Source organism: Tenrec ecaudatus, chromosome 16 (genome assembly GCF_050624435.1).
Source record: "Tenrec ecaudatus isolate mTenEca1 chromosome 16, mTenEca1.hap1, whole genome shotgun sequence".
NCBI classification, from domain to species: domain Eukaryota; kingdom Metazoa; phylum Chordata; class Mammalia; order Afrosoricida; family Tenrecidae; genus Tenrec; species Tenrec ecaudatus.
Window position 1 is genome coordinate 5,863,351 of NC_134545.1, and position 12,242 is coordinate 5,875,592.

Sequence of the window (12,242 nt, forward strand, 5' to 3'; positions counted from 1 at the left end):
GAGCAATCAAGATGTGGCTGCCCTCCTCAGAGCAACAGAGGAGATCGTGTGTGTGACTCGGGAGAGTTGAGGATGGCGGCTGTATGTGGTTATTGCTAACTTCCCCTTATCCACCGACATACAACAGGTGTGCCATGTTTTTCATTTCAAGGAAAGAATCTTACCCTAAAATTCCTGGAGTTCCAAAATATGAAGAATCTACTGAAGGCCAGGTATTTTTTTAGGGTGTAGGGGGGAAATGAAGAATGGAATATGCATGGTCTACCTTTGCACAGAATTCACCTTCTCGTGAGGCGGTCTATAAATAAATAGTGCGCAGGAAGTTAAAATATGGCAATGGGACAGGGTGAAATGATGGGGCTGGTGGTGGTTGAGGTGAACTGGCCTCTAGGTGAACTGGTTGGGGAGGGCGAGAAGGGAGGAGTAGCAGCTAGCTTTTGCCCTGGGAAGGTGGGCAGGGGCTAGGTCTTGCAATATGGATAAGCAGGGATCACTGACCTGTAACTGCCACCTGGATGGGATCCTCGTTTGAGAAGTTGACCTTGATCTACAGAGAAGAGGTCCTTGTCACCATTTATCATCTGGGAGATCCCTGTTCCTAAATTCTAGAAGTGGTGTCAGTGGATCTGAGAGAATTTGCTGTGACTTTACACGAGTGAGGACCCAGTGAAACACTGGAAGGACATGATCCAAACTAGTGCTGTAAGACTGTGAAGGAGCTTCAGAAAGTTCGTGGAAAAGTAGGATGATAAGACAATGGAGTTTTTCCATGAACATGCTGAAGCTCCCCTTGTACGATCAGGTATGGGACAAGAGTGAAATGATAAAGCAGCAGTCGGAGCTAATAAAACCACAGTTAAATACCGCATATACTCATGTACAAGCCGTTTTTCAACTTTTTAAATGCAGTTTTTGTGGTAAAATTAGGTCCCTCGGCTGATGTTCGGGTCAGCTTATACTCAAGTGTATAACAAGGCGAGCCCTGGCTAGCTGTGTATCTGAATTTATCTTAAAACAAGTTCAAATACATTTGTCAATCCCCCCTCTCTCTCCCCATGGGCTACTTCTCTGGCCCACAGAAAGCATCCCCTTTACCTAGCAGAAGAGTGAAGCCAAAGGTCAGCCTGGGAAACCACGTCCTCGTACCACAGCTCCTGAGCCAGTTCAGCAGGTTCATCTCCATTTGTGAAGTGCTAGTGCCACCACTTGACTTCACTCACGCTTTGCACTATGCTCAAGAACAGGGTTACAGATTCCTCTTGGGATTTCAGTCCGAGCCGGCTTTTTTCGAGTTCAGTCACTCATATGCCAAAATGTATCCCTAAGCAGTGAGGTACCATTTGCATCTAGCAAATGAGCAGACATGTCTGAGAAAGCTGAGACAGCTGTGCTGGGGAGGCCGCAGTGGAGGAGGCACTCAACATGTTGCTGGCTGGCTTGCACAGTATGGCCGACGACATTAGGTAGCGCTCGCTCTACTCTCTGTAACGGGAAACAGAGGACTACAAGACTGAACTGTATCTGCCCCTATTTCCAACAGACTCACGTTCAATTTTCACACACACACACACACACACACACACACACACACACACACACACAAAGCCAGGAGAATTTTATTAATCCTCAAAAAAAAAAGTTAATATAAAATAGTAGGGAAAAAAAAAAGAACCTGAACTTAAACCACAGCTAGAACAATCCGTAGTGGTGGCATCAGCAGAGATTTAATTTAGTTGATTTTCTGTGATTGTTGGTTATTCACTAGTTTCACGGTGATGGAAGCTGTTTCCAAAGGCTCTGAGAAGCTGCTGGAAGCTTGGTTTTCCCGGCAGCAGCCCGACGCAAACCAAGGATCTAGGGATCCTCGCACCGTCCCGAGATCCGAGCGGGATATACTTTTGAAGGATGTGCCATGTTCCATCCTAAGTGTGACAACAACTGACAAGCAGGGAGTCGTGCACTCAGGGAGAGTCGCATGTTTGTCTCCAGAGGCGTTTCACTTTGAAGCCCTGTGGTCCCCCTCTTCACTGGTCCCCCTGTTGGCGCTTGCTAGGGACCACACTGGGCTTGACTCCATTCAAAGCTTCTTTTATTCTCGTAAGAATTTCACGAACCCTTCTCACCAAGGGCACCCACACGGAATTTCCAGGGAGAGTTTCTTAATGCAATTTTCCCAGATGGAGCAGCGTACTGTATGGGACGAAGGAATTCTGCCTGTGGGTACTTATATACTCTGGATTCCCTAGAGTCGAGTAATCAGCCAGCCAGATCAAACCCTGGACATGTGACGAGTGAGACTGACCCAGCAGTGATGGACCAGTTCTCCGTGAAACATGGTGCTCCTGCAAAGGATGTCTGTCACGCGTGAGAGGAATTCGTGACCGGATACCAGGTTCTGTCATTGATGCTACACTGTTTAATCCCTGTGAGTATTCAATGAATGGAATGAAATCGGATGGAATTTACTGGAATATTCACATCACTCCAGAACCAGAATTTCCTTATGTTAGCTTTGAAACAAATGTAATTCAGACTTCCTTTGATGACTTGATCAGGGGAGTTGTGGAAGTCTTCAAGCCAGGCAAACTTGTGACCACCCTGTTTGCAAATCCGAGTTCTAAATGCCACACATGCTTTCGTCGCCCCAGAAGATGGAAGGTTTTGAATGTGATTGCCAGAGCGCTATGTTCAATGATGAAAACTTTGGTTTGACCAGTTTTGTTAAGAAGGAGCAACAGCAGCAGAGTTGATTAAGAAATACCCCCACTATCATGATCCAAATTCTACATTACAAATCCGGCTAGACCAGAGGATGTACATTGGCACAGATTGCAACTGGAAACACAGGGAATCCAGGACAGATGACTCCTTCAGGACCAGTGGTGAGAGTGGCGATGCCAGGAGGGTGGAGGGAATGTGGGGTGGAAAGGGGGAACTGATTACAGGAATCTACGTATAGCCTCCTCCCTGGGGGAGACAGCAGAGAAGAGGGCGGGGGAGACATCAGACAGTGTAACATGACAAAATAATAATTTATGAATGATGAAGTGTTCATGAGGTAGGGGGGAGTGGGGAGGGAGGGGGAAATGAGCAGCAGATATTAAGGGCTCAAGTAGAAGGCAAATGTTTTGAAAATGATGGCAACAAATGTACATATGTGCTTGGCACAATGGACGGATGTATGGATTGTGATGAGAACTATACGAGCCCCCAATAAAATGATTTTTTAAAAAGATGTATGAAGAATGCAAAAAGAAAACACACATAGAAGTGGTGGCTGCTTTCTGGAGACTGATCCCGTGGGCCGCGCTTTCCATCACCACCCCCTTGTAGTTGCAGAAAGCCCTACATGTCATCACTGTGAATTGCATGCAGTATTAGATCTTGCATGCATGCCCTCCCCTGTGTTTAGGTTTTCTATGCCACACTTGCTGTGAGATTGAAGTGCATGTAGAAAAAAACCTTTACAACACTTATGAACACAATTCAATTTGGTTGATGCACAGTACAATATTTCTCCAGGTATCACCCATAATTCCCCAGACAAGGCTTTCGTCATTAGGTGTTGGCCTCAGCCAAACCATGTGGGACTGTTCTATTCAACTGCTGCCAGAAGGGCACCTCCAGTGACCTCGTTTCTAGGACACACTCTCTGAATGTGACTGAAACCAATTTCTACTTCATACAGATTTTTTGGGGGGCAAAAAATAGGTTGCTGGTCGCAGATGATGGTGTGAGAGTTTCCTTGGCCTCCGGTGACCTTCTTTGCAACAGGAGAGGATGCCTGGGCCTGGGCTCATGACAACGGGTGTGTTTCAGTCCATTGCCGTGGCTGTTGTGTCAGCTCAGCTCACGGAGGGCTTCCCGCATTTTTGCTGACCCTCTATCAAGCGTCTAATGGTCTTTCCTGATAATGGGTCCAGAGGAAACGGGCTATTGACATCACTGATCTGTCTGTCCATTTACTTCCACCACACTGAGCTAACTCCTGAGCTGTCAGAAAATGCTACATGTAGCTGAGCCCATTCTCCCTCATGACTCCTGTTCTCCTGGCTCGTGCCGGCTTATTCTTATTTTTCTATGTGGACTACCTAAGATGCTTGTCTAAGGCCCAAGTTGATGATCGCTCTGAAAGGGATTGCCGTAGGAGGTCCTGAATCGAGTGAGAGAAGAGTGTGGAACTCAAAATTGCAAAGGTAAAAAAACAGACCAAAAAATGACGGGGCTTATTACTAGTCTGATAGAGATGGGTGGAACCCCCGAGGCTGGAGTCAATCTCACCCAGGACTGCACTTTCAGCCAGACGACAGGCAGGCCTGTAAAGTGACCAGCAGCACTAGGGAGGCATTCAGTCTTCAGGGCAGGCAAACATTAGAAACCAGAAGTCAGCACGTGCCCAGGGACCACGCTCCGAAGGCAGGAAGGGATGGAGGGGGGAAGGAGCAAGGGGGAAGAGGTGAGTTATAACGTGTGGATTCCAATCACAGTCACAAATCAGAATGTGCATGAATTAGAGAATGGAAAACCAATTTGCTCTATGAACTTACATCCAAATCGTAAGTTAAAAAAAAAAACCAAAACCCACAAGATCAATAATAACTCAGCAAAGCAGCTGTGGACCCAACAGCACCACCCAATGGCCCTGCAGCCAATGTGCCAGGAGCAGACTCCTCTCCCTCCAGCTTCCTCTCTCCTTTTTGATCCTGAGTCTTTTAAAAAAAAATAATTTTATTGGGGCTTTGTACAACTCTTATCACAAGCCATACATCTATCCATTGTGTCAAGCACATTTGTACACATTTTGCCATCATTGTTTTCAAAGCATTTTCTTTCTACGTGAGCACTTGGTATCAGCTCATTTTTCTCCTCCCTCATGAGCCCTTGATAATTTATAAATTATTTTTTCATGTCTTGCACTGTCTGATGTCTCCCTTTAACCCTTTGTCTGTTGTCCATCCCCCTGGGAGGGTGTTATAGTAGGTCACTATGATCAGTTTCCCCTTTCTCCCCCACCTTCCCTGTCCCCTCTCGTGGTATGGCTACTCTCAATGTTGGTCCCGAGGAGTTTATCCGTCCTGTATTCCCTGTGTTTCCAGCTCTTAGATCCTCAGTCTTTTTCACACCTCCATAAGCCATTCAGGACACTAAATCCTCCCGTGGGGGAAATGTTAAGAGTGCTCCCTATTTTCCTGACTGTGCGCGGAGGAGTTGCTTTGCTTGTGTGGGGAGCAAAGTCCTTTTGCATCTTCTTTCCTTCCTACACAGATGAGCATCTACACAACGTTCACAAGGGGTGGCGGCAACAGCACCAAACTAGCACCACACCGATGGATGAGTTCGGGGCATGAGTTGTTATGGGAAAAAATTATTTAATATAAAGCATCTGCGTTATTGCTCGGGGAGTGAAATAACACATAACAAATGGCCAGAGAGCTGCAGAACACAGAAGGTACACTTCGACGGGCTTAATAAATATGCTCAGTTAATGGCAGATTCCAAACTTCTTCTTGCCCTTGACAAAGGTTTGATGATCTATGATCCACTAAGAAACATCTAAATGGGAAGGAAAAAAACACAGAAGAGGTTTTAGGAGTGTCACTTTTTCTTTTTTTCAAAAGAGAGGAAATGGGCAAACAGGCAACAGAACGTAATACTTGGTGTACCGATAAAAAATCTATATGCATACACATTCGACACTTTAGGCAGATAGAGTGAGACATAAAGATACGTTTTAAGGGCTATAAAAAAATTTGTCTTCTAAGTCAGGGTTATCCCTTACTGAAAAAAGTGATTACTCACAGGCCTGGAGGACAACAGCCTGAGGGCAGCACAGGTAGCGATGGATGAAGTTAGCAGAATGTGAGCTAATTTTGGACAAATATCCTTATGATTCCACTTACGTGAAATCTTGAGAATCAGCCAGTAAATATCGACCCGGGTTTACTGGTGGTTACTAAGAGTGGGCAGGAGAAGGCAAGGGGCATTTACTGCCTAGAAAATTTACAGGCAGTGACGCTGGTTGCTAGAGATGATGAATGTAATGAATGTCAATGATTTGTACTAGGAAATGCTGAAATTACAACTGTTCTGTTACAGATATGTTTATCACACACACACACACACACACACACACACACACACACACACTAATGTAGGGTTATTTTAATTTCCCTAACTTTAACGAAGGAGAAAAAACAGGGATAATACTTAAGTTAATGAAAACTACCAAACCATGACCAGAGTAACAATTTTACCTTGTATTTTATACTAGAAATGGGAGTGTAAGTAATTTATGTGCTCATTCTGTAGAAGAAAAATTTGGGGAAATATCTACACCAATATGTTAATGGTGATTCTACCTCCGGATGGCGAGAGTCCAAGTAATCAGATTCACCCCCCCAACCCCCCAACTCTTCCACATTAGTTTTATCTATAGTAAACATTCAAAGGAATTTCAAAAAGTTCATGGAAGAATGCAGTGGAATCATAGTGTAATTTTTCCACACGCTTTTTAAAGCCTCCTCTTATATATGTCGGGTCATTCGAAAGGAGAATAGAAGCAATTCATACCCAAGCAAGCCATTATTTACTGCTTTTTTAAATTTAGCTTTTCATTGGCTTCAATGTTACACATGGCACCTTAATTTGGAATCCTAATGGTATAAAGCACTGGAGACCACGTGGTCTAGGCAGAAAGGGAAACCCCACATTGGTCATGTGATTGGCGTGGGGTCACACGGTCCACCCAAAGCCACACTGGCTGGTGCTTAAAAGCAGACCTGGTATCTGAACCATGGTCTTGATCTGGTCCAGGGCTCTCTTCCATAATAAGGGAAACATTTAAACATAGGCACCTACACCTTGAAAAACACACTCATCTGGAGCCTGTCGGAACAGGCGGGGCCCATTTCATGACTCTGGAAATACAAAGGGCGCCTGCTCAGAACCTTACAGAACAATCAGCCCGGTGGTACCTGCAGCATTTCACAGGGAGCAGCACAGGCAGGCACAGGTCTCCCACAATGCTTCGAATATTCCGCTATGAAGACGGAAGCTTCATCCGCACTACAAAGTCAAAGAGAAAGGAGGACACGTGGAAATGTGACAATGGCATGCGTTTTGCTTATCAACCTGTACACGGAACCATGTGCAACCTACTCCCCCTCTATCGTTGACACCTGGCTCCTCAATGACTAGCGGTAACAATGCTAGTTCATCGATGAAAGGCAGGAGGGAGACGTCCATGGCAGGGAACTCAGCACGGCAGGGATGGAGCCAGTACCTGCCAGTCCTCACAGGACTTCCCTTCTTCCTAGTTCAGCGTCGGTCATCTCTTCCTTCCTCTACCACTGTCCACACACCCTCAGCCCGGCCCACGAAGCCAACTGCTTCCAAACGTGGCAGAGAGGGGGCACGGGAAAGCCGGCTTAGCAAACACTGCTACGTCACCTGACGCCCTGGCTTCTCTGAGTGGGTGTCAAAGGAATAAAGCTGTCGGTTTGGGGCTCAGAGTATGGCTGGGAGGCGCTTATTTGGGGGTTCCAGCTGGCTTGTTTCGTTGCCTGTTTCTTGGGTCATGTTCCGAGAGCACAAATGTCACAAAACAAAGTAACGCCATAGCTTAGTCTTTGTAGAGACTTGAATTACAACCAAATTGCTTGGCATTTTCCCCAGAGTAAAGATAAATTTTTAGGACATTCTATAGCGGTATGTTTTTAATTATTTTTTTAAAATACATCAACTTACCTCAATTCTTTGGCCAAATAGTTTACTAGCTCAGTGACGTTGTTGGTATTCATTGTGTGCATTTTCAACACCTCAAAGTATTTCGTGTTTGCCAAAACCCCAAACTCTTTCCTATTTATGATGTCGTTCAGAACCAAACTTCGAACCTACGGAACGACACACATCATTACATTAAAATGGGTCGCATGCCGGGTCTCTTCAATATCAGCACACTGCTGACAGTCAGAAGTTACATTTCACCACCTTCTGACCAAGCTGCCTCTGCGAAGAGGGGCACAGAGTGGAAGGGCATTGGCCCAGTTCAGGAGAGAGTAAACAAACAAAAAAGTTGTTAAGCATTTTCAGCCCTTTTATGAAAAACAGAAAAACAGCAACAACCAGCTTATAAGCTGACAAATTTCCCACGAATGTAGCCCATTACTTCTGCCAGAGAAGCACTGGTGCCGCGGCAGTTTAAGCACTGGGCTGCTACTGAAAGGCCCCCTAGCCGCTCCCTGGGAGAGCGCAGTGGTCTGCTCCCATAAGGATCACAGGCTTTGATGGTCGATGGGGCTGTTCTACTCTGCCCTACAGGGTCACTGGTTTTTTCCGTCGTTTGCTCCGAGGATTTCGCTTTCGCTAAGAGCCAATGTGCAGACAGTAGAATGGCATCTTGGTGCTCGGGGGAGGGGCTGCTATTTCTGTTATTCATTTACAATTTTCTTACACTGTGACACTGTGAAAAGCATACTGAGGTTTTGAAAAACGGCTAATTTAGACATGAACACACGGCTAATAATACTAACTTTCAGCCAGGAACGTGAGACCGGCTTACTCTTGATTGGAGGAAAATTCTTACCCTCTCGCATAAAGATTTTCATAGAGAAAAGGAGATGAAATTGCCTCTTACTTGATGTGAGAATCCCGCCAACTGGCCAGTACTCATGTACTCATCCAACTGCTGCAGGGTGATATGCAGATCGCACGAGCCCAGGAAGTTCTAGAGAAAAGGCAGGACCTGCTTAATGGGGAAGCACTATCCCTGCTCATCTTTTCTACATCTGTAAGGTGCTCGCTTTAAAATTTAAAATACTTAATTTATTTAATAGAAGGAAAAAAAAACCCTATCAACAGGTATTACTGAAATCAGAAAAAAAGTATCTTACACTTATTCCAAGAGCAAAAGCCATTTACAGGCAGCACTTGGATGCTCTCAGGGCCAAAATGAATCTGACTCTTAGCAGCCCTGCAGAACACTGTACAATGGGCATGGGCCACAGGGGTTCCAGGGCTGGAAACCATTATGGTAGCAGACGGCTGGACCTTCTCCTGTCCCGGCCTTCTTGTTAGCAGCTGAGCATCGAACTACTGCGCTACCAAGGCTTCTAACTGAGGGCTTGTAAAAGCTCTGTCCTCAAAGGAGCCCTGGTGATGCAGTGGATTAAACACTGGGCTATTATCCAACCTACCAGCCCGCTGGGGGAAGAAAGCTAAGGCTGTCTGCTCTGTAAGGACAGACAATTGCAGAAACCCTGTGAGGCAGTGGCCACCACCCTCCTTAGACGCCCATCTCTCCAAGCCTCCATGCCTTGCGCCAGCCCTTGGTCTGTAGCCTGCGGAACAAAGCTCCTCTCCGTGTCCCCCTCTTGCCATCATTCCCCTCAGTTCCCCCAGGATTTGCTCTTCCTAAGATAGCACCTTGACCAGGTCACTTCACTCTTCCAAGAAAATCCATGGCGGCCCAGCGAGCAAGAAGAAAGTTCTCCCCTCTCTGAAGACATCTCTTGGTGCACTTGAACCTTTCTGCCTCCCTTGCCTCTCACTAAATGCCAACACCCCCTGCCCCGTCCCCCCCCCCCAGGTCCTCCTGTGTGGTGAAAGGAAAAGGCAGCCTCTTGGGCAGGGGACGCGCACATCGCAGGCCGTGCATCTCCTGGGCAGCCCCGGAGGAAGAGTTCGCAACCTACCTTGATTTGCTGGTGTCGCTTCTCCGAGTGGGGCATGAGCATGAGGCAGGCCAACGCGAAGGCTGGGAGCTCCAGCTGCACGTACTGCCGGGCAACGCCGAGCATGTCGAGGTCGCCCGAGACTGGACATCTACGAGAGAGGACCGGAGCTCAGGACAAACCCGCTAGGATCACTGGGTTGCGCTGCCTTTGACAGCAGGCCACAGCCAATCCCTTCCCAGCCTCTCAGGGGAGCAACTTGTTTCTGGCCTTCTTCACAGGCTAAGAGGCTGCCGACCACGGTGATGTCTGCAAGCCTAAGATTTTCAGCCATCAAGTCCGTTCCGACACGACAGAACTAAACACTACTGGTACCAAGCTATCCTCACCATCGTTACACATGGGAGCCCCCTGAGGCAGCCACGGTGCCGATGCATCTCATTGAGGGTCTCCTTCTTTTACACCTTTCGGTGACCTTCTCTACCAAACATGCGACCCTCCTCCAAGGACTGACCCTGATTACAAAGTCGCACCGTGCTCCACCTTGAGGAAAACTCTGGCTGCGCTGCCACTATCGATGGGCTTATTCTCCTGGCATTCTGTGCCATAGCCGAGACTCTGCCAGCACCAAATCCAAACCCACCCCAGGCTCTTAGGCTTTCTTTTCCATTGCCCCCTTTCCCACGCATGGGGGTGCCTGAACGGCGGCGCAGTGAAAGTCTGCGTGTGCCCAAAGATGAGTGCTCGAAAGGCTCCCTCTACTCAGCAACATTGCATGGGGAGGTCATCACAAAACATACCCTACATGTATGCTCAAATCTGGTTCTGATTTAGAGGACATTAAGGAAATACGATCCGTAGTGCTCTACACTTCAAAATAGGCATTGGAAACATCGTGCGTTGCATTATAAAAACCAGTGGATATTTAGCTTCCCAACGAAAGGAACTACCTATAAGAGATGTTCACCGCAAAGAATTTGTATAAGCGCATTTAGATCTAGCCCACAACACAGTGTGCAGTTTTTGCTTTTATGGAAAAACATATATTGTACTTACTCTAAGGCAGCAATGAGACTCTCGCAACAATCGGATAACTGATTCGGACTTAAAGGGCAGGAGGCTGAAGATTTAAAGAAAAACAAGGTGCAATGATATATACACACGTATACACACACAACTACAGAAGGATAGAGTTGGTGTTTCAGAGAGCAAAGGCAGGATACCTGAGAGCAATGGTATCTGGATCACACGCTGCCATGCTTTGCTGAAGTAGGGGACCTGCGGAGAGCAATGCATCCAGGAATTCACATCCGAGAGACAAAGAGTTCTCTTCACTCCCCAGGGACAGGACTATATACTGAAGACGCTATCACGGTGCAAATGTTTATCTCCCTGTCCCAGAGCACCAGGGTGCTGGGATCATTCCCTTTATAATGATGTATCTCAGTCTTATGACGAAATCCTGGCTGATCTCATTGGGGGTCCATTCTGAGAAGCCAGAATCAACACAAGCCTACTATGTGCCAGATACTGTGCTAGGGCGAAAAGATGGAAGAAGAGGACGAGAAAGAGTGTAAAGAGTGTGATTAACACAATCGTTGTAGTAAGTGTGTACAATTTTAAATCGTACCTACTTCAGACTATTAAATTGCAATTTTAAACTTATTCTTAGCCGAACAAATTAAGACAGTGTAAAAGTCTGAAGGCTGCTTTCCACGCCCACCTACCTGCCATAAAGAATGGATGCTGGAGATGACGGTCAACACTTTTCTTAGATAAGGAATCTGTGGGGGGAAACCCAGAGATATAAATCTCAACACTAAACAGCAGATCCAGGAGCTGCCCAGGAAGCTCTCAGCTACGTGCTGACAAATCAACAACTACCAAAAAGGACCAAGGGACCATCCTGTTGCTTTTAAAGGAACGTGCAGTATTTATTCTGAGTGTGCATGTTCTCTGACCGCGGATGGAGTTCTTTTGGGTTCGGCCTGGACCAACAAGAGGGAGTGCATTTTCAGCACACGTCCGTCCTGAAGCAGGCTGTGGTCGAGGGGGCCCCAGTCATCGCACTCACCATGTTGAAGGCCAGGAGCTTCTGCAGGAGCCCGTTCCAGAGCTGCAGGTCGTAGACCCTGTATTCTAAGCAGAGCTCGCTTACCAACCTCACCGCCTACAGCCAGAGAGAGACATCACCCGCATCAGACACCAGTCCCCAGCAAAGGACATGGCAGAAAGCAGGCTGACCACCTGGGTGTCTCTACTGCCTAGTTTAATGAAGGCCTACATCTTTCAAACAGGAGGGAAAAACAGGGGGAGAGGGGAGGGTTTTTCATTCGGTCTTCATGGACTCAAGCAACACCCCAGACTCGCCCCTTTTTCCCAGCAGAATTTAGCTTTGACCCCTCACCTCCTCCCTAGGATGGGCCACATGTCCACAGGCATGAAGGGGGAAGGGGACCACCACCCTCTCTGGTGAAGAACCACCACGACCAGTCTTGGTGGCAGCAAGTCGTGTGTGTGTGTGTGTGTCCGTCCGAGCTGCGCTGTGACCCATGAGGATTCTGGTGGCCA

At 47.1% G+C, this 12,242-nt stretch overlaps 1 protein-coding gene and 1 pseudogene across 1 annotated transcript in view; one reads left to right on the plus strand and one right to left on the minus strand.

Annotated features, from left to right (window-relative positions):
- Positions 1–1,775: 1,775 nt before the first annotated feature.
- LOC142429593 (S-adenosylmethionine decarboxylase proenzyme pseudogene) lies at positions 1,776–2,750 on the plus strand (annotated as a pseudogene).
- Positions 2,751–4,431: 1,681 nt separating this feature from the next.
- The window catches only part of KNTC1 (kinetochore associated 1), a 79,940-nt gene continuing 72,129 nt past the window's right edge, over positions 4,432–12,242 (minus strand). The window contains exons 56-64 of the mRNA XM_075533977.1: positions 11,746–11,841; positions 11,399–11,455; positions 10,895–10,949; positions 10,728–10,791; positions 9,693–9,822; positions 8,636–8,725; positions 7,747–7,892; positions 6,975–7,065; positions 4,432–5,553 (exon numbers count right to left, since the gene is read on the minus strand). Coding sequence (XP_075390092.1) covers positions 5,533–5,553; positions 6,975–7,065; positions 7,747–7,892; positions 8,636–8,725; positions 9,693–9,822; positions 10,728–10,791; positions 10,895–10,949; positions 11,399–11,455; positions 11,746–11,841 — 750 coding nt within the window. The 3' untranslated portion in view covers positions 4,432–5,532. The remainder of the gene's footprint in view (positions 5,554–6,974; positions 7,066–7,746; positions 7,893–8,635; positions 8,726–9,692; positions 9,823–10,727; positions 10,792–10,894; positions 10,950–11,398; positions 11,456–11,745; positions 11,842–12,242) is intronic.